Consider the following 25,386-nt stretch of genomic DNA (forward strand, 5'->3'; position numbering starts at 1 on the left):
GGTTGCACATTGTAGCAGTATCAACCGTCCTGTTAATTTTACATTTAAGTCAGTAAAATTAGCAATCATAGGGTCCACATTTATGCCAATCCAAGGGTATTAAATTAAAGATGAATTCCAACCTACAACATTTATAGTGTGCAATAGCTAGGAGAGTGCAGCTGTTCTGCTTTAGGCGGGAACACATTTTTCAATCTTATTGTACCCTCATATTAGCTTAATTGGTATCGTATTCCTTTGACTTAACAACCAATAAACAGCGTCTTTGCTACATGTGCAAATGTTACGGGAAAAGTGGATCATAATAAAATATCAAAGACCAAAGTGAATTATCAAGAACTAAAATGAAAGTTCACTTGAGCTAAACTCTACCTAGAAAGAAGAATCCATAGCCGGCAGAAAAAAAATGTTGATACTCACGCTACATCTAAATTAGGAGAAATTCTGGTATATAATGGGTATACACAACTTCCCTCTCACAATAACTGGTCAAGCGATCAATATGCAACAAAATTTATTGTGCGATGAACACTGCACACATCCGTTCAATGCAAGATCTCCTATACTACACCCTCAACTTAATGTTAACTGCATCACTCATACACTAACACAGTTTGTGCAAAATTACCAGACAAAACTTCTTGGGGAAGTACCAAACTAGTCCCAGTGCATAGTAGCTCTCACATCTAGGTATTTACATTATGAGAAACATAAGGACTGGTTTGGTATTGCTGTGCTTTGAAAAAAAACTGCTTCTGCTATGCTGTGAGAATAACCAGCTGTAAAATAAAGCAGCAAAGTGTTTGGTAAACTTTTTTGTAAAAGTGCTTTTGAAAAAAAAAAAAAAGCAGTATTATAGTGTTTGGTAAACTTTTATGTAAAACAGATGTGAAAAAAAAAACAGTTTTTCAAAGCTAGGTTTTGTAGCTTCTTGTTTTTGGCTTTTTTTCATCCAAAACTGTGAAAAAAAGCTGAAGTTGAATGTTTACCAAACTCAAAAACAACTCCCAGCTTTTTTCAGAATCACCTCAGTACCAAATCAGGCCTAAGTGACTTTGCAAAAAGCAACTTGTGCATAACAAATGACCGATTCCAGTACGCAACCAAGGAGATAGTGGGAAAAAAGCATTATAGGAGGAAACTTACGCCAGCTGTTAAGCGACGGGTTGTTGTACTAGCTGAGAATAGGGTAAATTACACTTTCATACTTTAGATTTGTGGTCTATTTCAATTCCTTACAACATCTTCAAAACATTTCACTTTCATACCTTAAGTACTATTTTATTTCAAAATAATACCTCCGTTACATTTTCCATCTATTGATCCGTTAAATGCTGACGTGGCTGCCATATATATGCCACGTGGCTGCCAAATGTCTGCCACATGGCAAATAAAATAATTTTTTTTAATTTAAAAAAAAAACCTGAATTTTTTCAGAAAAAAAAAAGAAGAGAAACCCACATCTACAACAAGAAGAAGAAGAAGAGGGAGGAAGGGAGATGGGTCAGGGTGGGGGTGGGGGGGGGGGGGGGGAGGAAGAAGGGTCGTCGGGGGGTGGGGGGGGGGGGTGGGGGGGGTGGGGACGGGAGGAGGGTCCCCGAGGGGGGGGGGAAGGGGTTTCGGGAATTTGAAACCCATTTCTTCGCTGGGGGGAGAGACAATTTTTTTTTTTGTTCTTTCTTCTTCTGGGTCGCTGGGGGATGGGGGTGGAGATGGACAATTTTTTTTCCCCTTTCTTCCTCCCTCTTCTTCTTCTTCTTTCTTTTTCTTCTTGCAGAAATGGGTTTCAAATTTTTTTTGAGAAATTTTTTTTTAAATTATTTTATTTGCCACGTGTCAGATATTTGGCAGCCACGTGGCATATATGTGGCAGCCACATCAGCATTTAATAGATCAATGGATGGAAAATGTAACGAAAGTATTATTTTGAAATAAAATAGTACTTAAGGTATGAAAGTGAAATGTTTTGAAGATGTTGTAAGGAATTGAAATATACCCCAAACCTAAGGTATGAAAGTGTAATTTACCCCTGAGAATATGTACTCATCAACCTTTTGCTTTGCCAGTGCCACCTGGTACACAATCAAAGATTTAAAAAAGGTTGTTTAGTCAAAATGGTCCTTGAGATTTGCATAACTCCTTATATTAGTCATTGAGATTTGAAATCTATAGAATTGATCCCTGAGTTTGTCCACAATCAATCATTTTGGTCATTCTGTGAAAAATCTCCATAAAATAAGGATTAAATGACAAAAGTACCCTCAACTTTTGTCAAATCATTTTGACTTATTGTTTATTATATTGACGGTAATTTTGTCATTTGGATCCTTATTTAACATAATTTTTCACCGAAGGACAAAATTTTTTATGGTGGACAATCTCAGGAATCACTTCTATTGATTTCAAATCTCAAGGACCAAAATGAGGAGTTCGGCAAATCTCAGGGACCATTTTGGCTAAAAAGCCTTTTAAAAAAATGAGAAAGTTCATATGTTGTAAAAACAGAAAAGTTTGCAGCATACTTGTTTATCGAACAAGCAACCAGAGCTTTTCCAAATTACAAATTTTATGCCCATTTCATATAGGGAATTGTTATACGCCCCCAATCTAATAATATAAATCTTTACATTATAGGAGAAAGAAAAATGAAAAAAGAAAAACCTAAACCCACCACCCATTTTGACTCAAATATCTCACGATAATATGTAACGAAAATATTATACACTACTTTGCCAACCTTAAGCATGTTACATTCAATGATGTTTATCAAAATATTCGGTGTTGTTTGTGGTAACCAAATTTCACCGGCCCCATAAGAGACACCATGTGTACTAAAGCAAGCCAAGATGACAAAATTATCTCTAGAGTTTCACCAATACTTAACCCTTACATACGTTGAAAACTAATGCAATGGAGGGATGTCTATTAGTAAATCACACCCAGTAGAACCGGTACCTTTGCCAGGACAACATGTTCTTCATGCCAGACAAGATGGACTACCATGAAACGATGCGCTTGGCCACACCCGCTCAGCAGAGAATATGAGCTTAGTTAGCCATGTAAGGCCCAATGAAGGATCTTGTGAGCCTTGTTGGACTCACAAGCGAGATTAGCCCATAAGGGATGGATAATGCAAGATTCAACAAGATCTCCAAGGCACAGTCATCCTTATAATCATTGCTTAGAGATAGGTCACCATCACCAATGTTGTTAGGATTCATCCCATGGTCAACCGTTGTTAGCTACATGGGTGAGACTATGTGGAGTTCAAACCAACCATTTAGGGAGCGTCATATGTGTCCTAATGAAGTATGATCATTTCCATTAAAAGGTAGCTATTCTATAGCCTAGAAACATAAAGCTTGAGATTCATTCTTCTGACAGTTAAGTATAACTTAGGTGTTGGAACCAAATTTACACACCGCAGTGAATGGTGGTTGAGCACAAACTTGAGCAACCAGCAAAACAATAACCAACCGTATGCAAGTTTGAGACAAACGGAGGAGTGTGTGTCGGCCAAAGGCTCTACAATGGTTAAGCTAGTGAATGATTTTAGACTCAAGCAGTGGGCAAGAGAATTGAATATTTAGATTGCATTATCATAGATGAACCCTAGATGGGTGTATTTATACCATGGGGAGAGAGACATTTTAGGATAGAATTCTCATTCTAAGCTAGAAGAATCCTAGAGGATATCTAGGAGTAGATATTGCATCCTTTTCGGAGTTATGATTACTTGCAGCGCATCCCAATTCCTAGATTGTATGAACTCCAAAACTTATAGGATCTGATTGTGTCCATATCTGGATCAGATTGCTAAGCATGGTCATCCAACGGAGCCGTCAGGACTCCATCTATTGCCTCGGAGTAGAGTGATGGTGGCACCGCTACTTTGTCTGATACAACTCTACCCAAAGCTGGTGAGTCCTTGACTTGACTTTTGAGGTAGTAATATTTGGATCAACCTTACTCTGGCATGGAAAATCATGGTCCCATGCCCCTAACTATTCGTTTGAGAAGCAACCTATTCCCCTTGAGGATTGATTGTTATCCAAAGATTATGTATGTTGAAGTAAGTTGGAATACATACCCTTTGGTCTTCAAATTCTTGCAAACGTCATAATTTAGTGTTGAATTAGCCATTTACATGAGTCGAACCTAAAAATTATTATTTACAAATGAAGAGAAAAATCACTAGATTGTAGTAGTAAATAAGTCGCTCGCATTGATTGTGCAACGAAATGCTAATCAAATGAGATGGGTTTGGCTCAATCTCATATAGGCCTTACTGGCCCATAAAGCCCATTTAAGGCCCAAATGTTTTTGGTCTACGAAGAGGAAATTAATCGATAGATTTTGGGACTTGGTTTAGGAGACGGGTTGGGGTTTTCGAAACGGGTCATCCAGCTCGGTGAATTGCATATGAATGCTTAAACCCCAAGACCCAAACCCAAACCCTGCATCTTCTTCTGAGGCTCGTTTGTGCTTATCTCAACTTTGCAGTCTTTCTTCTCCTTTTAGCTTCAGAAGGTTAGAATCTGGGATTCATAAATTAGTTTGGATATTGGAATGAGGTTGTATGTACCATCAACTTTTAAATCCTTGTGGAATTAAATTGTATAAATATTTGGGTGTTTGATCAGACGTCACAATGGATAGAAAGGCTCGTGACAGTGACAAGGAGTTCAACTTGTCAATTCTGTTATTGGGTTTTGGTAATCATTCGGTTTTGTTTTGGTGATTTTGTTGTTATTTGATGGTTTGTGATGTAGATGGAGCAAGAAGAGGATGACTTTGATGATGAGCAGGCGAGGAGGAAGAAGATGGAGGAGAAGTGGGGGAAGAGGAAAATGGTGATTGGCAAAACGATAATAAAGATGCCGAGATGGAAGAACTCGAGAAAAAATACATCAATCTTCGTTATCAGGAGCAGTAAGAGACTTTTGTTCACAATCCTTTTATGCTTAATTATAAACTTGTGATATATTAGGTTACAGAAGTCATTGAATAATATAATAGTCCGCCAGTGTAGCTATAGAAATTGAATATTAGTGCCATTTTCATCTTAGCTCGACGCAAAGTTTCAGTATCTATTTAATTTAGTTATTATGAAAGCACAAAGTGGAGTTATATATAGGCTAACATGAAGTTAATTTTGTTCTTCGTTTCTTCCCTCTTCCCATGCAGAGATATTTTAAAGAATCTAAAGCGTCATAAGGACGAAGATCTTAAAGGTCAAGTAGTAAAGAACCAAAAGGTGTGTGTTGTTCAAAATAATAGCTCTTGTAATATCCATGAAATAGATTACCACAGGTCGCTTTAGCTTTTCCCTTTTTTTGTAACTTTTTGACATGTTAAGATGTTATCTTCTTACCTGAGAGGTTGTCTGCAGGAGCCAGTTTGGTCTTTATTTTGTGATTCACATGAAGGCGTCAATGCAGCATATTCTGATCTAGTCGACTCATCAAAGAGAACTTTGGATTCTTGAGCAGAACTACAAGAAGTATGACTGTCATAAAAATTTGTTGCCTACCTATTACTACTTGGTCTGTAGTTTAGCTTCATACCTTGCGGTAATATGAAAAGTACTTTATACATTATTGTGATTTGTTGATATTGCCATTTGTATATGCTAACATTTATCGCATCATGCTATATTTCTTGTTACAGGTTTTCGTTGGGAAGAACCCTTCTTCCATCTTTCAAGCAACAGATAGTATGTGCAAACTACATTTATCAAACAATTATATTTATTTTGTAATATAATTTGGCTCTCCGTTGTCAAACTATCATTTTCACATATGATAGCAATAAACCTACCAACCCCATTTATCAAATAACATGATATTTATTTTGTAATAAATATCATTTTCAAATAACATGATGCGTAATATAAATAACATGATTTTTTTTTTTTGTCAAACGATAGATTTTGTTCGATTAGATGATATATATTATTTTAATATCTTTTGATTCAAATTATAAGAGTAAAAGAATGCATAAAATTAGGAAATTAATTTTGTAAATATGGGTAAAATAGAAAAAAAAAAGAATTGAAAATTTAAATTCTTCGAGTTGGTGATATGGATAAGTAGGTTTTGTTTTTTTTTTTTTTCCAACATTTCGTATAGTTGATTGATTCTATATTAAACACCCCTCTAAAAAGGACCAAGCTACTTAAGCCAAATTCACTTTAAGTTACTAAGAGCATTTTTCAGGAGATGCAGTAAAATAACAAAATTCTATTTTAATTAGTCAAATTAAAAAAAATAAAAAAAAATAAAAAAATAAAAAAAAACCACACACACACACATCTCCAACAAACTCTATAAAAGAGTTTCTATTACAGCAAAATGAACAGTCACTCTTTAAATTTACTTAGCAACAGTTTATCAGCTAAATATTAACAAAATAATAAAACTCAAGGGTGGAATCTTGAGCAAGAAGAAAATGAAGATAGTTAAGACTCTTTTAGAAAATGAGTTGGTTGAGTTTGAATTGTTAATAATAAAATATTTAAAATTTGATAAAATATAGAGTGGTGTTGGAGATAAAAAAAATTAAATTAGGTAGCTAAATAGTTTTTTGTAATTTACCCTTACTAATTTAACAAAAATTTAGACAATCAAACTGACACACTCCGACCGGAATCAAGGCGTGTGGCAGCAAGAGAAAAGAGGGAGAGTTTCAGGAGGAAAAAGGAGGGGAGATGGTGGCGAATCGGGTGAGGAAAGAGGAAGAAGGACGGCCAATCAGGGGGGGAGAACAAGGAGAGAAAGGAGAGGGGTGAGGAGCACCAAAATCGGAATTCCGAAGTTAAGCGAGTAGCGCATGAGAGCACTCCCATGATGGGTGACCCACTGGGAAGTTCTCATGTGAGTTCCCAGAAACAAAACTGTGAGGGCGTGGTCGGGGCCCAAAACGGACAATATCGTGCTACGGTGGTGGAGCGGGTCCAGGATGTGGTGAGGACCCGGACCTGGATGTGACACAAATGGTCTGGATTTAAGGCTATCCTTGGGCCGACCTAGGATCCAGCCCAATATACAGTTTGGTCCACCTACCGTGTCAATTTCTTGGGAATACGTTTCCTCAAGTCTTTTCCAATTACCAGGTGAGAAAATCACAGTGAAACAGAGAGAGAGAGAGAGAGAGAGAGAGAGAGAGAGAGAGAGATGGCAGGAACAGAGGAATTTGTGGAAGCAGATAATGCAGAGGCCATAACTAATAAAATCGAACAAAAATCTCGAAAGATCGAGAGCTTACTCAAACAGTATCACTCCAAATCCTTTCCCCATTTTTACATACAATTTTCTGTAAAACCCCTTAATGATTTGAAAGTTCTCCAAAAACCGTAAATGTTTAATCCGTTTTTCATCTAGGTACAAGACAGTCGAAGCTATAAAAACTGCTCTTGAAGGCTCGCCTCTCAAGACCAAGGACGAGCGCTACAAGGTTTGTCTTTTCTCTTTTGCTAATCTTCTGTTTTTTTGCCGAGAAAATCAGTCGATGGAATAGAAAATTGAATTGCAAGTTTAGAACTTTATTCTTCTTTTCTTATCGTTTTTCCAGTGGTTTTCTTGGGTACCAATCAGAATTGTCCCCCTGTGTTTAATTATAATTCAATTGGTCTGTTTGATGTGGAATGAAAGAAAGTGATGAAATTTATTTTTTTGAGTTTTGCAAATTGGATAATGGTGCATAGAGCTATCATGGCTATAAAAGATGTGGATGCAATGTTTTCTTCTTTGGATCCCGAGTACCATGACATTCTCATGAAGTAAGTAATTATACCTTATGAATGCTGTCTGATTTTGGTTTCGAGTATTTTACGTAATCTATTGAATTGAAATTTGAAATTTGTGTAGATAATGAACTGTGTTTCAGTTAAACCGGTCGATAATTTTCTCAAACGGAGAACAAAAGTAAGCATCTTGAGTTATAGAAATGAACAAAAGTAAGGACCTTGATAAAGAACTTGGAACAAAAGTAAGTATCTTGACTTATGCGCTGGTCGATAATAAGGTGTAGAAATGAAGATTAGTCGATAAAAAACTTAAAAGCGACATCATCTTCTGATAAGCTTTACTGAAATGCACGTGGTGTCGCTTTGGTTAACCTTGGTGTCGCTTTTAAGTGACACCATCTTCTAACTCGTGCAAAACAAGCGGGAAAGTTCTCGTCTAGTGCACCTCAAAATATCTGACCAATGCCATCGCCTAAAAGCGACAGAAAAATAGTTATTTTAAAAATAAAAAAAAAATTTTAACCTATGCAAAAAAAATAATGAGTTTTTTTTTTTTTTTTTTAGTATCTCATATAACATTTTAAGATTTTAATTAATAAATATATAATAAAAAACAAAAATATTGTGTAATTAATACTTAAAACACATAAAACAAATGTTATGGATGTTCCATGTCATCAACCGTTATGTCGTCGTTGTCGTCAGCATTGGCATAACTAGCGAACTGAGTAGGCAACGGTAATGAATAAAATACTTTATGTTATCTCATATAATATTTTAAAATTTTAATAAATAAAATGCGTAATAAAAAACAAAAATATAATTTTATGATAAAATATCATCACATACGAATTGAACCATAGTCTAATTAATACATAAAATAATTAATATATTTAGTCTAATTAATGAAAGTATAAATAAACTCTAAGTGTTAATGAATCTATCGTTTTGATGGGATACGCATCCTACGAAACTAATTTCAACGATCCAACCGTCAAACTTTTTTGTATATGCTTCGAGATCGCATATGCCAAAAATCACAAAAAACAAACATTCAGAGGTCAAGTAATAAGACAAAACTTTTTGACGGTTATAAATGAAAAATCATGATTTAACAGTTATTTTAACTCCGATTTTGATGATTTTGTACAGCTACACTCCTTGATCCTATATGAATACGATGAACTAATTTGATCGTCAATTTAAAATATTTACACAAGTGGATACCACAAAATCTTATGTCATAGTTAATGAAAGTATGAATAAACTATTAAGTGTTAGTGAATCTATTGTTTTCATGAGATACACATTCTATGAAACTAGTTTTAACAATCCAACCGTCAAACATGTTTGTATATACTTCGAGATCGTATATACCAAAAATTGAAAAAAAAAAAAAACATTCAAAGATCAAGTAACGAGACAAAACTTTCCGACGGTTATAAAACGAAAAATCACGATTTAACGGTTATTTTAACTCCGATTTTGATTATTTTTTATAGCTACACTCCTTGATCCTATATGAATACAATGAATGAATTTGATCTTCAATTTAAAATATTTACACTAGTGGATACCACAAAATCTTAAGTTATACTTAATGATAGTATAAATAAACTCTAAGTGTTGGTGAATCTATCATTTTGATGGGATACGTATCCTACGAAACTAATTTCAATGATCTAACCATCAAACTTGTTTATATATGCTTCAAGATCGCATATGCCAAAAATTGCAAAAAACAAACATTCAGAGATCAAGTAACGAGACAAAACTTTTCGACGGTTATAAACAAACAAATCACGATTTAATGGTTATTTTAATTCCGATTTTGATGATTTTTTACAGCTACACTCCTTGATCCTATATGAATACAATGAACTAATTTGATCGTCAATTTAAAATATTTACATAAGTGAATACCACAAAATCTTATGTCATGATGATCGATGAAAATTGAGGATTTTGAAAGGAATAACATGCAAGCTTTGAGTTCCATTGGCAAGGTTTAAACTTTTGAGAAAGACTTCACAACCTTGAAAACAAAAACTCTTTCATTTTGCATATCCTTGCACATTTAACATTTTGTAATAGAGTAGTAGTGTATGAATGTTTGTTTATTAGGCTCTTATTTTCGAGTGTAGATGTAGTACTTAAACAACAAATATGTTTTAATGTTTTGAAGTAATATTTATATGTCAATGTGTGGTATGTGCAAATTTAAGAAGAAAAAAAATATTAGTCTTAATGGGTCATAACGGGTTGCCTGTTAAAATAATGGGTGAGACACGATACAATCCGTTAAGATAACAGGTGTTACACGAAAACGATAAACACGATCCGTTTGCCAGGCCTAGTTGCGTGCTACCTCATAAACTCATCCTTAAGAAAGATGCAAGAGAGGAAGAAGAAAACACGGGGGATGGTATATAAAGACCATCAATCTGTCGCTTACAACCGACACCGGATTTCAAAATATTAAAAAAAAATAAAAGGAGAAATTAGGGTCTCATCCTTCTTTTTACTATTCTATTTATTAAAATCCTATTCTTTTTCAATATTTGATCAAGGTCCTATTAATAACATCTTTAATTATTTCAATAATAAAATATTTTTTTATTTCTAAATATATTCATTTAATGTTAAAAATGTTACAATTAGTATATATATATATATATATATATATATATATATATATATATAGTTATGACTAAATTTTTTATAATATATTTTTAGTTTTAGATTGTACCCATTTTTAATTTGTAATTCTTTTTTAATTTGTACCAATTTTCTTTTTAGTTTTAATTTGTACTCATATATTAATTTCTTTTTGTGCCTATATTTTTTAAAGTTTATTTGTATTTGTACCCATGTATTTTTCTTATTTGTACTTTTTTTTTTTGCTAAATGTACCCATGCTAATTATATGTACCTATTCATGTAAAACTTTTTATTTTGTTATATGTAGAATGTACCCTTTTTTTTATATAAAATTTATTCAATTTTTTTAATCCATTTTTAAACTTATATGGGTACATTCTTTTTTCTTTGATTTTAAAATGTATCCATGTCAAGTTTAATTGGAGAAATTTACTAATGTTATTAAGCCTAATATCTTTTTTTTTCTTTTTTTCTTTTTCTTTTTTTGATTTTGAAGAATGTACCCATGATTTGATACAATAATTTTTTTGGTTAATTTTGACGAATGTACCCATGTTTATATATATATAAACACACACAATAGTATATTTATATTTTAATATTTTTAATCCCACAAATTATGGTTTTTTATTTAAAATCTCATTTATACAAAGAACTAAAATTTCTAATTTTTAATTTAAAAAATATAGTAACGTACATAGAAATAAATTATCACATTGATTTCAGGGACCTCGATCAAAAATTAAAAACCAACAAAGTTTCAATCAAAGAATATTCATAGCTAAGGACCGCATCCAAAGTCTCCCAAAATAAAATCTATGTTGCTCAGGCTTTAAAATATTTAAAAACAATACCTTATGTCGCTTCAAAGCGACACCAATACTCTATGTCGTTTAAAAGCGACACTATTTTTTTTAAAGTGACACCATTATTTAAAAATTATTAAAATGTATGTCGGTTATAAGTAACATTAAATGTTTATGTCGGTTAAAAGCGACATAGACAGTTTATGACGCTTACAAGCGACAGTAAATCCGACGTCATGTTCAGTAGGTGTGGTAAATGTGAATAAAACGTAATTATTACTAATTATAAGCAATGTAATCAAACATACATAAAATGGTATGATCTAGTTTTATTCCTTTCTACAAAGCTCTTAGGTTCAACTCCTATGAAATACCAAGTTTGATACAAATTAATGACAGAAATACTCCAGCATATTTTGAGTTTTAAGTAATACTACTTAAACAGTTTAACACACCCATAAGCTGACTAATTCTAATTAGTCTGATGATGCAATTTGACACACCTCGACCCGGAATGTTTGCTAGGACCCGGAATCGAGCCGTGGTGGCCGACACCTGGAAGATGATGAAGGCATGAGTGTGATAATGTAATAAATGTGAATAAATTAAAATCTGAAAGTGGTTAAGTACACGAGTGCGCGGTGAGCGGGTCTGGACCCATTTCACGCGTGATACGGAGCATAAGTATAGTACAGTAAGGTAAGATAATTATTATACCATCATAAGAAGACATTTGTACTGAAAAGTGCCACAAATTCTCGTCGATACGAAACTTTACTGTTAGAACCTAGAAGGGTAAAAAAATAGAAAATGTGAGTAAGTGAGACAAAACTTTTCAAACCAATTTCAATTACCAAAGGCAATAGCCCCTCGCCGTAACACCTGTATAATTTTCCAAAAATAGAATACATATCTATCTCAATCCTAACACGGTATAACAAAGTCCACATGAATATCATGCCATAGATCCCAATAAACATATATATCTCATCCACATGTTAGTCGGAGTCACCTTACGTGACCTGTACGGCTAAATTAATATCTTATCAACCAATGCTAGCATATAAGTCGGAATCACTTATACTGACCTGTACATATAAGTCGGAATCACTTATTCATATCTCATCATATATCTCATCAATCATTGCTAGCACATATAAGTCGGAGTCACCTATAATGACTTGTACAACTTATCCATATCTCATTAATCATTGCTAGCACATATAAGTCGGAGTCACTTATAGTGACCTGTACGACTTATTCATATCTCAGTAATATGTCAGCCGGATCCACCTCTTGTGGCCTGTACGGCTGAACCCATAGCTCATCACATATCCCTGCACACGAGTCGGAACCACAATAAGTACGCTCAAGTGCTACGATCACGTGAAGACTATGCGAATAATCGCGAGTAACCTACGAGTCGGAACCACCTATAGTGGTCTATACGACAGGACTGTGCACCTACCTTAGATCCAATGTGAGCGTAAGGTGCAGGAGGTGAACATCACGTGAAGGACTGTGCCATGGCCTTGGACGGAAGCACTAACACCGAGGTGCAAGTTTATGAGCTCTAACTGCATTTATTGTAACATATACAACTCATGGGCAACTTGTACGACAGTGTCGGAGTTGCTTATTATTACAACATGTACGACAAGGTCGGAGTTGCCTAAAAACATAAATGTAGTCATGCCATAACTCCATCATTTCAACTAATACCATAAACTCACCTGAACTTACCTGGTTGTCCTGCGTTCACGTTTGCACTTTAAAGTGTTCACAATAATTATGTGTAGGTAATATACATATGGATATACCATGTTGCAATCTAATACTCAACCATGTCATAGCATTTTCAATTATATACATATATATGGCATAAAAATGCATAAGCTGTAACGCCATACTCTCGAACTACTTATTTTCGGGAATAATTATCGGTGATAAGCCCAACTAGACACTAGTTTAATTAACTATCAATACTTACGTTTCCTTACTTCAATTTCTTGGTTCTTCACACATTGATTTATGACCAACATTTAACCACCAAATCATAAGGTTAAATCTCATATTTTGCACCAATCTCCCTCACATTGCTCAATTCCCCAACAAGGCTATTGTCCCAATTATTTAGTCTTATTTATTGTATGGCTGCATCCAACGTTTCGTTAAACTGCCTATATACCCTAAACAGGGATCAAGCCATTCGTAGTTCACAAAAATTATTTGTATGTGACATGCATAAATCAATTTAGAAACATTTGCGGAACTATCAATTATATGCATATGACAAGAAGGAAAAGATCCACTCACTTGGAGTCCACGCTATGATTCAATAGCACGCATGTCGAGGTGTCCTAAATGATTGGCGCCTACAACAATTATCGAATCACATCTCATAACTCTTATCAATTGAATACATAATTCACATAAGGCACAGCCATAAGTACATTCTAAAATAGTTTGAGATTCATCAACCACAAGTTAACCGTCGATCTTTGATCGACGGTAGGGTCTACAACCTTGTATAACTCGATCCGGAGGATCTGCTTATCCAATTTCCAATCCGTAACTTCCAAAGATCCACGTAATGTTTCTAGAATAACATACTAAAATTTCATTACGATCCAACGGTCGGATCTCCGCTAATTTCCAAAACTGATTAGCGGTTAACGTTTTATTTTATTAACTTACAAATCCAATTCGGGAAGATCCGTACGTTAGATTCCCAATCCGTAAGTTCCTACATTATTCAAATATTACGTACTACAATGTAATAAAGGTTGGTGACGATCCAACGATTGGATCGTCGATTCACATAAATACCTAATAACGTATCGTATAGAATTTAGGTTCCAATGATCAACCTACGTCATTCAAATATCAAAACTGAATTCAAGACAATTAACATAGCCTAAAAATAGCATTGGCGGCCCACTAGCCACGCGCCGCCGTGGGTGGCGGTCGGCCTCCCCGACTCGCCGGAAAATCCAACTATTTCCAAAAATTCTCAAACTTCACAGAAATGAAGATCTCAGTGAGTGGAGCAACTTTCATACCTGTCACGAATTCCAAAAGTGGACGGAAGATGGTCAAATTTTCCCACAAAGCCGACGGTGAACAAAAACTTCCCGGCGTCGATTCGTCGTCTATGGTGGACCAATGAGGTCAAGGTTGGTTGGGATTTGCTCCTGGGATGATGGGCTACAAAGCCCAAGTGGTGGCATTGGTCATCACTTTGCCGTTTTGCTGGAAAATAAAAAATGGTGGTCGGGGCACCGTGAGAACCATCAACTTTCGTGGCCTCAAAGCGCCACATACAGAGGTTAATCAAAGTGGTTCTTGAGTGGATTTTGTAGAGGGGAATGAGAGCTCCAAGATGGTGGTGGTGGGGTCGAAAAACTCCATCAGAGTTGGCCGGAATCGGCCTCGGAAAATGGGTGGTCACACAGGGTTGGGCACGGGTGCAAGGGAAGCTTTCCCATTTTTCTTCTTCTTTTTTATTTTTATTTATTTATTTTTTTTCCTGATTGGCTCTCATCCTCTCCCTCTAATTCCAATTGGTTCCTTGACCTTATACTTGATTGGTCCTTCATATTTGTGCCTAAAATCTGATTGGCCACTTTCCCACAAGGTGGGAATTCAAATAATTTATAACTAAACTTTAAATAACCATTTTCAAATGTCCATAACTATACCGTTATAATCCGGACTCGTAAACGGCTTTCGCCTATGCGTTCACACCAACGAGTACTACGAGGATATGTTAAAAGAATAAGTCATACGTCTCTCTAGACAATGGTCAACGGAAGTCAAAATCTTTGCCTCTAGGGCATTTTCGTAAACTCACGCTTTTAAAATAAAATAAAAACGTAAAATTTGGAACGGGTTGTCACAATCTACCCACCTTAAGAAAATTTCGTCCCTGAAATTTAGGATCACTAATTATACATAAAATACTCCAAAAAATATTCGTAAGAAATGTACACGTAAAGAAGAAATCAAACTAGAGCGGTTGCATAAAAAAGAATGTCATTCTATCGCGATCGAAGTGCAGTGATTCCTCTTTTATGCCTCTAAGCTCAAACTTTCCCTCTTCATCAGTACCATGCCCAAAATATAATATTATTCACAGGCACACTCATAGCATAACGTACTTCGAAAATAAGTATGTAATATCTTTGGGTCAAGCCCAAACAACAAATAATTAATTAAATAAGTAAATACAAATACTAACGTAGAATGACTTACTTATTTACCTGCTTAACGAACCCAACGAATAAGTTATTAATATTACGGTTTGCAGTCCACAACACCTATAATTCACTGTTGTCTCGATAAGCAAGTAACAATTCTCGAGGGTGCAATATTACCATCTTACCCCTCATTGGGAAATACACATACACGCCTCGATCGTGCTCATTCGCTACCTTCTTAGGCAACATCGTCAATAACATAAATTTTCTACATCACAATCTCAGTCAATCAAATATTTGCTCGCAATATTCTTTTTTGATTCACAAGCTGCACATACAATATTTATATTATATTTCAAATGATACCATACTCCTAATCCGGAATGTAACCATAGTTACCCATAATTCTAACGAAAGTAAGCGTTTATTAAATATGCGTTGTGCGTAAAATCTCTATATATCAACTCAAATGATACCATAATTAACCCCAAAATCGTAACCGTGGTTACAAGTAACTAAAATAGAGATAATGATATACGGCAACCATGCTAATGATGGGACGAACAAGATGCAACTCATCCACTAAGGTCTGAGTAACTCGTTTCAGACTAATCGTTAGTCTAGGGGTAGGAATGCGATACAGAACAACTTCTAATACTCAAAACCTTCATAAAGACTTCCAAGGGCTGGGAAGCAAAACATGTAAACGATGAAATATAAATACACCAAGATGATAATCTAGTCGGGTTTCTGTTTGCCTGAATTTGTATAGAAGTCTAGGAGCAGTTTTCTCAAAAAGTCATCATCCTCTGGACGCAATTAGAAAACTGTAGTTGTCTAGGAAGTTCGAACTCCATTCCTCAATATCCCCTCAACATTATTCAAGAGCAGGGTGCATCTAGAGTGAGGATTCATTTAAAACACATGGAAATCTCGATTTTTATTCCTTCTCTACCTCCACATTTGATCATGTTACAAAGAGAACTTCTAGATCACGTCACCTGAAGAAGTTGACTACATCCCATTTCTATCTTAGTTGTCTTCACAAGTGTTTTGTTGTTGAAATTCAACACCCATTTTAAAGAAATAACTATCGCCAATACTTTAAGTTTTAATGCTGGAAGAATATTGTTTTCTACTTAAGTAAAACTACCACCAATCGAAATACCACATGAGTGTAACCTTGGTTCAGCATAACAATTATTGACTTTCACATTCTCTGCACGTACAAAATATCTCGAACTGATAGTGAATAATGATACTTCCCAACTTCCACTCATATAACAAAATGATTATAATCATTCAAACCATTTCTTGATAGGTCATTCCCAACTTCAAGTCATGGATAAAATAGCTCATTCCAAATGGTGCTTGCTAGCATCGATGTGAAAGTGGCGCATACACCCGTCAAATCGATCTGTCATGAATTCCTCACTAACCGAGCGTGAAACCATGTCAAAAGGTTAAAAGAACATTCAAGAATTTGAGGATCAAAATAAGTTCATAAAATCTAGAGCACAAGATATCCGGATTAAATATACAATTTCAATGTCTAAGTGGTCCTCTTGAACAGTTTGTCCCCATCCAACTGATATGGAAAATAGGCCGGTGACTCTAAATCAACCCAATTGCCTTTAATACCAGGAGGTGAAGTTAAGGGTACGAACAAAGCTGATGTAGATTAATATTAAAAAGTCGAACAATTTTAAAAGTGATGAATTATGATTAAAAAAAAAAAAAAAAAAAAAAAACTGAACAATTCCAACGTTGTCTCAAGCCAAAAATAGAGAGGTAAAATTTAAGAATAATCTAACAAGATTTATTGATGATCGAAAAGTAATGTCACAAAATATTAAACTACCAGGGATCAAAAGAAATTTCCTAACATGTTCTTCTGTCGAGTGTTACCACTTTAGCACCACACTGCCACATGAGACATTTCAAGAGTCCTAACAAAAGGGGACTTCGCAAGATTTCTATTAAGTGATATTCTAACAATATTACCAAGAAATCAAAACTAGCTGAGATTTCCAATCTCAAAATGATCAATTCTAACAACGGAAGAATGATAAAGGAATTAGTTGGTAAAATCTCCGGTGATACACGGTTATCAATACATTAACTTAGGCCATCAACTTGCCTCAAATCTACACCTTTCCCTCTTGAGGGAAATCTTCATTTTAATTCTAAGGACATTGCCAAAATGATCATCTAAAATGTTGTGAAGACAACATAACTACCCAAAACGGAAGAAAAGCTAACATATTTTTCTGTATTCGATGAGATGGCAAGATTCTAACATTAGCCACAAAAACCAAGAATGCTCACATCACGCGTGTGATGAACACAATACTGCCCAACCTGGCTCTGATAACAAAATGACACACCCCGACCCGGAATGTCCGCTAAGACCTCGAATCGAGCCGTGCTGGCCGACACTTGGAAGGTGACGAAGCCATGAGTGTGCCAATGTAATAAATGTGAATAAATTAAAATCTAAAAGTGGTTAAGTACACGAGTGCGCGGTGAGCGGGTCTGACCCCATTTCACGCATGATACAGAGCATAAGTATAGTACAGTTAGGTAAGATAATTATTATACCATCATAAGAAGACATCTGTACTGAAAAGTGCTACGAATCCTCGTCGATACGAAACTCTATTGTTAGAACCTGGAGGGGTACAAAAAAAGAAAATGTGAGTGAGTGAGACAAAACTTGTCAAACCAATTTCAATTACCAAACGCAGTAGCCCCTCACCGTAACACCCGTATAATTTTCCAAAAATAGAATACATATCTATCTCAATCACATACACAGTATAACAAAGTTCACATGAATATCATGACAGAGATCTTAATAAACATATATATCTCATCCACATGTTAGCCGGAGTCACCTTACGTGACCTGTACGGCTAAATCAATATCTCATCAATCAATGCTAGCATATAAGTCGGAATCGCCTATAGTGACATGTATGACTTATTCATATCTCATCACATATCTCATCAATCATTGCTAGCACATATAAGTCGAAGTCACCTATAGTGACCTGTACGATTTATCTATATCTCATCAATCATTGCTAGCACATATAAGTCGAAGTCACCTATAGTGACCTGTATGACTTATTGATCTCTCAATAATATGTCAGCCGGATCCACCTCTTGTGGCCTGTATCCATAGCTCATCACATATCCCTGCACACGAGTCAGAACCACCTATAGTGGTCTGTACGACAGGATTGGGTGTAAATAAGTATGCTTAAGTGCTACGATCATGTGAAGACTGTGCAAATAATTGCGGGTCACCTACGAGTTGGAACCACCTATAGTGGTTTGTATAACAGGATTGTGCACCTACCTTGGATCCAAGGTGAGCGTAAGGTGCGGGAGGTGAACATCACGTGAAGGACTGTGCCCTGGCCACGGACGAAAACACTAACATCGAGGTGCAGGTTTAGAGCTCTAACTGCATCTATTGTAACATATACAACTCATGGGCAACCTGTACGATAGTGTCGGAGTTGCTTATTATTGCAACCTGTATGACAAGCTCGGCGTTGCGTAAAAACATACATGTAGTCATGCCATAACTCCATCATTTCAACTAATACCATAAACTCACCTGAACTTACCTGGTTGTCCTGCTTTCACCTTTGCACTTCAAAGCGTTCACAATAATTATGTGTAGGTAATATACATATGGATATACCATGTTGCAATCTAATACTCAACCATGTCATAGCATTTTCAATTATATACATATATATGGCATAAAAATGCATAAGCTGTAACACCCTACTCCCGAACTACATATTTTCGGGAATAATTATCAGTGATAAGCCCACCTAGACACTAGTTTAATTAACTATCAATACTTACGTTTCCTTACTTCAATTTCTTGGTTCTTCACACATTGATTTATGACCAACATTTAACCACCAAATCATAAGGTTAAATCTCATATTTTGCACCAATCTCCCTCACATTGCTCAATTCCCCAACAAGGCTATTGTCCCAATTATTTAGTCTCATTTATTATACGGCTGTATCCAACGTCTCGTTAGACTGCCTATGTACCTTAAACGGGGATCAAGCCATTCGTAGTTCACAAAAATTATTTGTATGTGACATGCATAAATCAATTTAGAAACATTTGCGGAACTATCAATTATATACATATGACAAGAAGGAAAAGATCTACTTACCTGTAGTCCACACTATGATTCACTAGCAGGCACGTCGAGGTGTCCCAAACGATTGGCGCCTATAACAAATATCGAATCACATCTCAAAACTCTTAGCAATAGAATACATAATTCACATAAGGCACAGCCTCAAGTACATTCTAAAACAGTTTGAGATTCATTGACCACAAGTCAACTGTCGATCAAAGATCGACAGTAGGGTCTACAACCCTGTATAACTCGATCCGGAGGATCCGCATATTCAATTTCCAATCCATAACTTCCAAAGATCCACGTAATGTTTCTAGAATAACATACTCAAAATTCATTACTATCCAATGGTCGGATCTCCGCCAATTTCCAAAACTGATTAGCGGTTAAAGTTTTATTTTATTAACTTACAAATCCAATTCGGGAAGATCCGTACGTTAGAGTCCTAATCCGTAAGTTCCTACATTCTTCAAATATTACGTACTACAATGTAATAAAGGTTGGTGACGATCCAACGATCGGATCGTCGATTCACATAAATATCTAATAACGTATCGTATAGAATTTAGTTTCCAATGATCAACCTACATCATTCAAATATCAAAACTGAATTCAAGACAATTAACATAGCCTAAAAATAGCATTGGCGGCCCACTGGCCACGCACCACCACACGCGCCGCCATGGGTGGCGGTCGGCCCCCTCCAACTATTTTCTAAAATTCTCAAACTTCACAGAAATGAAGATCTCAGTGAGTGGAGCAACTTTCATACCTGTCACGAAGTCCAAAAGTGGACGGAAGATCATCAATTTTGCCCACGAAGCCGGCGGTGAACAAAAACTTCCCGGCATCGATTCGTCGTCTATGGTGGACCAATGGGGTCAAGGTTGGTTGGGATTTTCTCCTCAAATGATGGGCTACAAAGCCCAAGTGGTGGCATTGGTCATCGCTTTGCCGTTTTGCCGGAAAATAAAAAAGGATGGCGGGGGCACCGTGAGAACCATCAACTTTCGTGGCCTCAAACCGCCACATACAGAGATTAATCAAAGTGTTTCTTGGGTGGATTTTGTAAGGGGGAATGAGAGCTCCAAGATGGTGGTGGTGGCGTCGAAAAAATCCATCGGAGTTGGCCGGAATCGGCCTTGGAAAATGGGTAGTCACACAGGGTTGGGCATAGGTGCACGGGAAGCTTTCCCATTTTTATTTTTATTTTTATTTTTTCTGATTGGCTCTCATCCTCTCCCTCTAATTCCAATTGGTTTCTTGACCTTATACTTGATTAGTCCTTCATATTTGTGCCTAAAATCTGATTGGCCACTTTCCCACAAGGTGGGAATTCAAATAATTTATAACTAAACTTTAAATAACCATTTTCAAACGTCCATAACTATACCGTTATAATCTGGACTCGCAAACGGCTTTCACCTATGCGCTCACACCAACGAGTACTACGAGGATATGTTAAAAGAATAAGTCATACGTCTCTCTAGACGATGGTCAACGGAAGTCAAAATCTTTGCTTCTAGGGCATTTTCGTAAACTCACGCTTTTAAAATAAAATAAAAACGTAAAATTTGAAACGGGTTGTCATACAATTTCTATATACTTATATGAAGAAGAACCAATAGAGTGAGTAAAAACAAATTCTTAGTAAAAGAATTAGCCAATTCTAATTAACAACTACTAATCAAACTGCAAAAGCAACATATGAGTTTTTCTGGCTTCAAACACACAACCAATAGAGGCAAGGGTCTTCATATGCATTATGAGAAAAAACTCATTACGGTATCAAAAATCATAACTTATAGTTAAACCAAAAAAAGTAAGACACACACAATTGATGTTCTTTATGTCCATCTAAGAGATGGGCATGTAAATTTTGTGAAGAAACACCTGCTGGTTTTGTCCAGCCTGAGAAAATATGGAGTTCTCATTGAAGATTCATTGCTTGAGTAGTTTATTTATTTAAGTAATTTCTATTTTGTTGAGAAAATGATACTGCCATAAAAATAAAAAAAGAAATACATAACAACGCAATCAAATAATTTTTTTATGTTCTATACAGTTTGGTAGAAGGTGCCCGAATCAAAACAAAATGGATATCTGCAAACTTGCCCGAATCACATCCAACTCTTTCAATTACTTCTGAGATAGTAAAATCCCATGAAATTGTGCAATCACTGAAGACCTAACTACTGAAATCACAAAAGAAAAACAACCCATTTCATAAATTAATGAATGAAAGGAGTATAAAATTCAATCATAAACTAAGAAGAGTGAGAAAACATGCAGAAAGTTTTCTTATAAGAAAATTTGTATACATTAATAATTTAGTTCTCGGGCTTAAAAATACTATGTACTACACACATTATTGTAATCAATCGCTCAGATAATTTAGGAGGCGAAAACCAAAAGCCAATTTTTTTTTGCATTTCATGCCTTGAAAACAGACAGTCTATACAGTCCAAAAGGATATAATACTACCTGAGGACCCTCAGATCACTTGAAAGTGTATCCCAAGTGTGAAGGCTGTCAGCGAAATTTAACTCCTGGGTTAAGATGAGGGTGATCCACTTAAATGCATAAAATTGGGGATTGGCCTGTAATACCAAAACTCCATGTTGACTCTTTTTTTTTTAACGAGTCTAGCAATTTTTTTTTTTTTTTTTTTGAACGCGTCTAGCAATTTTTTTAGCTCAACTCATTTCACTAAAAAGCTGAGCTTAATTCAAATTATTTCGAGCATGTCTACAACCCCTATATGTGGTGCTCACTTTATGAAAACTATGATGTTGTGTGTTGAATGCAAGAAAGATTAATATGAAACAAGCGTACTAGGTCAATTGTATTCCAAACCCACAAATAAAAGACATCTAGCCATAGTTGAGAGATTGGAGGGAAACTGTTATAAAATTGGCTTGTGATACATCCGACAATCTGCCACTCCTATTTTAGGCAAGTCTTTATCATTTCTTTAATAGGATCCTTGTCTTCTACTAGTTAGTTGTGAGCTTTGATGGTTTCTCTTTATAGAAATCAATTATCTTGATTGTCTACTTGAATTCATTTATATGGATTTTAGCGAGGTACCCCATTCGTTCTTTTCAACCGATTATGGTTATGTATATATTCTTATAGGCTATGCGAATGCATCTCCAATATGAATCGTGTATGATTTATCCTTTCTGGTGTGAAATCATGATTTCTTTTACTATTTAGAACAAGAAAAGAAACCTTGATTTGAACAGTTCGTTATGAAATATAATTTGGTAATTAATTTAATTTAGTGTTTTGAAATCTAATTTCTGTCTTCCTTTTGAAATTTAATTTAGGATTTGGAATTAATTTTGTTTGCAGAGTTCACTTCTTCCTCGGCCTTCCACAACCCACCTCAGGCATATTTGGTTATGTTGAGATTGTGTGTTTTGCATAGTTGGTTGTTTCGTTTGATTTTATTCTTTAACATCTGGTAATTTATAGAAATTGTTCAATAAGTGGTACTTTATTAATTATTGACATCTGAAGTTGTGCTTCAACGACAATTATAGAGAATATGAGTGTTTCAAGGTTGTTTCCATTGAGGAGCTGGGTTGTTTATAGAATAGAATTTGATTTTAGTATTCTTCATGGGCATCTATCTACTGCATCAAGTCTAGAGAGTTATCTTTTTTCTGTTATTTGTTTTGTTTAAAGAGCAGGTGTTGGTTCTTGAGACTTTCATGCTACTCGTACTCAGCACCACATGGAGATTTCTTGCAGGAAAGATTGTCAGATTGGCACATTGCTTTTGAAAAGGCAGATTGTGCAGATTGACAGATTAGTAGAAACAAATAGGTGGATTGGGTCTGCCTATATGTCAATTTTTCAATATAAAAGGTTGAATTTTAGCCCAAAAGCATAATATATCAAATTTTTATCCAAAAGTCCAAAACCATTTCGGGATTCCCGATTTGTCCCGAAATTCCAAAACTATTTCGGGATTCCTGAAAATTTGATTTGGGATCGGTATTGAAATTGGATTCCCAAAAATTTCAGTTTAGGAATCGATACAAGAGTTTTGGTATGGGATCCCATACCGAACCACGCCTACTTTGCGGCTTCTTCTCAGACTCCTTTGTGCCTCTCTCAACTCTCGTCGTCATTTTTCTCCTTGCAGCTTCAAAAGGTTTGAGATTCGTAAATTGGTTTGGATATTTGAAATGAAGTTGTATCAAAGGTTAAATCCTTGTGGAATTAAATTCTATAATATTTGGGTGTTTGAATTTGTAGGGGCTCATACGTCACAATGGAGATGAAGGCTCTTGACAGTGACAGTGAGTTCGGGGACAGTGGCGATTTCAACAGCAATGAGTTGAATATTAGTTTGATATGTAAATTCTGTTATTGGGTTTCGGTAATTATTCAGTTTGTTGTGGTGATTTTGTTGTTAATTGATGATTTGTGATGTAGATCGAGCAGGAAGAGGATGACTTTGATGATGAGCACGACGGCGAGGAGGAGGAAGAAGAATCAGAAAATGAAGAAGAAGATGGAGAAGAAGTTGGGGAAGAGGAAAATGGCGATGGGCAAAATGATAATAAAGATGCCGAGATGGAAGAACTCGAGAAAGAATACATGAATCTTCGTCATCAGGAGCAGTAAGAGACTTCTGTTCACAATCCTTTTATTTTTAATTATAAACTTGTGATGTTTCATTAGAATGAAGACATAGAATAATATGCATATCAGTCATATTTGCAGGGGCTAAATATGCATAGGAGTCGGAGGTTGGTGACGAAATTTGATAATGTAAATAGTACGCGAGTGTAGCCATAGGAATATACTAGTGCCATTTTCATCTTAGCTCAAGGCTAATTTCCAGTATCTATTTAATTTAGTTACTATGAAAGCACAAAATGGAGTTATATAGGCTTACATATGAAGTTAATTTTGTTTTTTAAAGAAAGATCTTCTTAAGGGTCAAGTGGTGAAGAACCAAAAGGTACGTTGTTCAAAATAATAACTCTTGTAATATCCATGAAATAGGTTTTGTTTTTCAACATCAAATTATTGCTCCTTGTTTAAAGCTTCTTTTTTTGCCAATCCTTAAAGTTAAAAAAATTATTTATGTAGTGAATTATTGTCTGATTGATGTATATTCGTACCCATTTTCTATCCCTTTTGTTTTCATTTTTCTGAAGGCTCTGTGGGACAAAGCTCTTGAGTTCAGATTCTTGCTTTAGAAAGCATTCTCAAGTTCACATGGAATCATGGATTACCACAGGTTTCTTTTGCATTTCCCCTTTTTTTTTTAGATTTTTGACATGTTAAGATTTACGTTCTTACCTGAGAGGTTGTTTGCATGAGCCAATTAGGTCTTTATTTTGTGATTCACTTGAGGCTGTCAATGCAACGTATTCTGACCTAGTTAGTGTGTGCAAACTACAGGCTTTACTTGAGAAGAACCCGCCCTTTGTTCAAGCAATGGATAGTGTGAGCAAACTACATTTATCAAACTATTATAGTTATTTTGTAATACAATTTGGCTTTCCATTGTTGTGCATAATCCATCATTTTCCGCACGATAAGAATTGTCGATATGTGAAAGATTTGTATATGCTTTGTGTATTACATTTTGTGTTTGAAGTTTTTAATAACCGTTTAAATTCTCATAAAGTGTGTTTAGCTTATAACTGTACTATTAGCTGAGATAGAGTTTAATTTTATCAAATCAAACTTAAAGGAAATGCTTCAAGTTTCCTCGATTTCATATGATTGTGAGGGTTCCCCAAATTTCAAAAGTTCCACTACAAT

At 35.4% G+C, this 25,386-nt stretch overlaps 1 protein-coding gene and 1 long non-coding RNA gene across 3 annotated transcripts in view; both read left to right on the plus strand.

Moving 5' to 3' along the window:
* Positions 1-7,079: 7,079 nt before the first annotated feature.
* The window catches only part of LOC125469506 (actin-related protein 2/3 complex subunit 5A-like), a 32,546-nt gene continuing 14,239 nt past the window's right edge, over positions 7,080-25,386 (plus strand). The window contains exons 1-2 of one of the 2 annotated variants that reach the window (XR_007251790.1): positions 7,136-7,273; positions 7,383-7,430. Coding sequence is in view for 1 of the 2 variants with exons in the window: in XM_048566897.1 (XP_048422854.1) it covers positions 7,176-7,273 (98 nt within the window). In the remaining variant the exon portion in view is untranslated. Of the gene's footprint in view, positions 7,274-7,382; positions 7,431-25,386 lie in introns of those variants that run through there. The other variant, XM_048566897.1, reaches the window with a different exon arrangement.
* Positions 24,044-25,190, plus strand: LOC125469511. The gene is made up of 4 exons (XR_007251795.1): positions 24,044-24,230; positions 24,334-24,574; positions 24,774-24,856; positions 25,021-25,190. It is a non-coding gene; the product is annotated as an uncharacterized LOC125469511 (long non-coding RNA).

This window comes from the organism of the source record quoted next, unplaced genomic scaffold, assembly GCF_019419815.1.
Source record: "Pyrus x bretschneideri cultivar Hongxiangsu unplaced genomic scaffold, Pyrus_bretschneideri_v1 Contig43, whole genome shotgun sequence".
Taxonomy (NCBI): domain Eukaryota; kingdom Viridiplantae; phylum Streptophyta; class Magnoliopsida; order Rosales; family Rosaceae; genus Pyrus; species Pyrus x bretschneideri.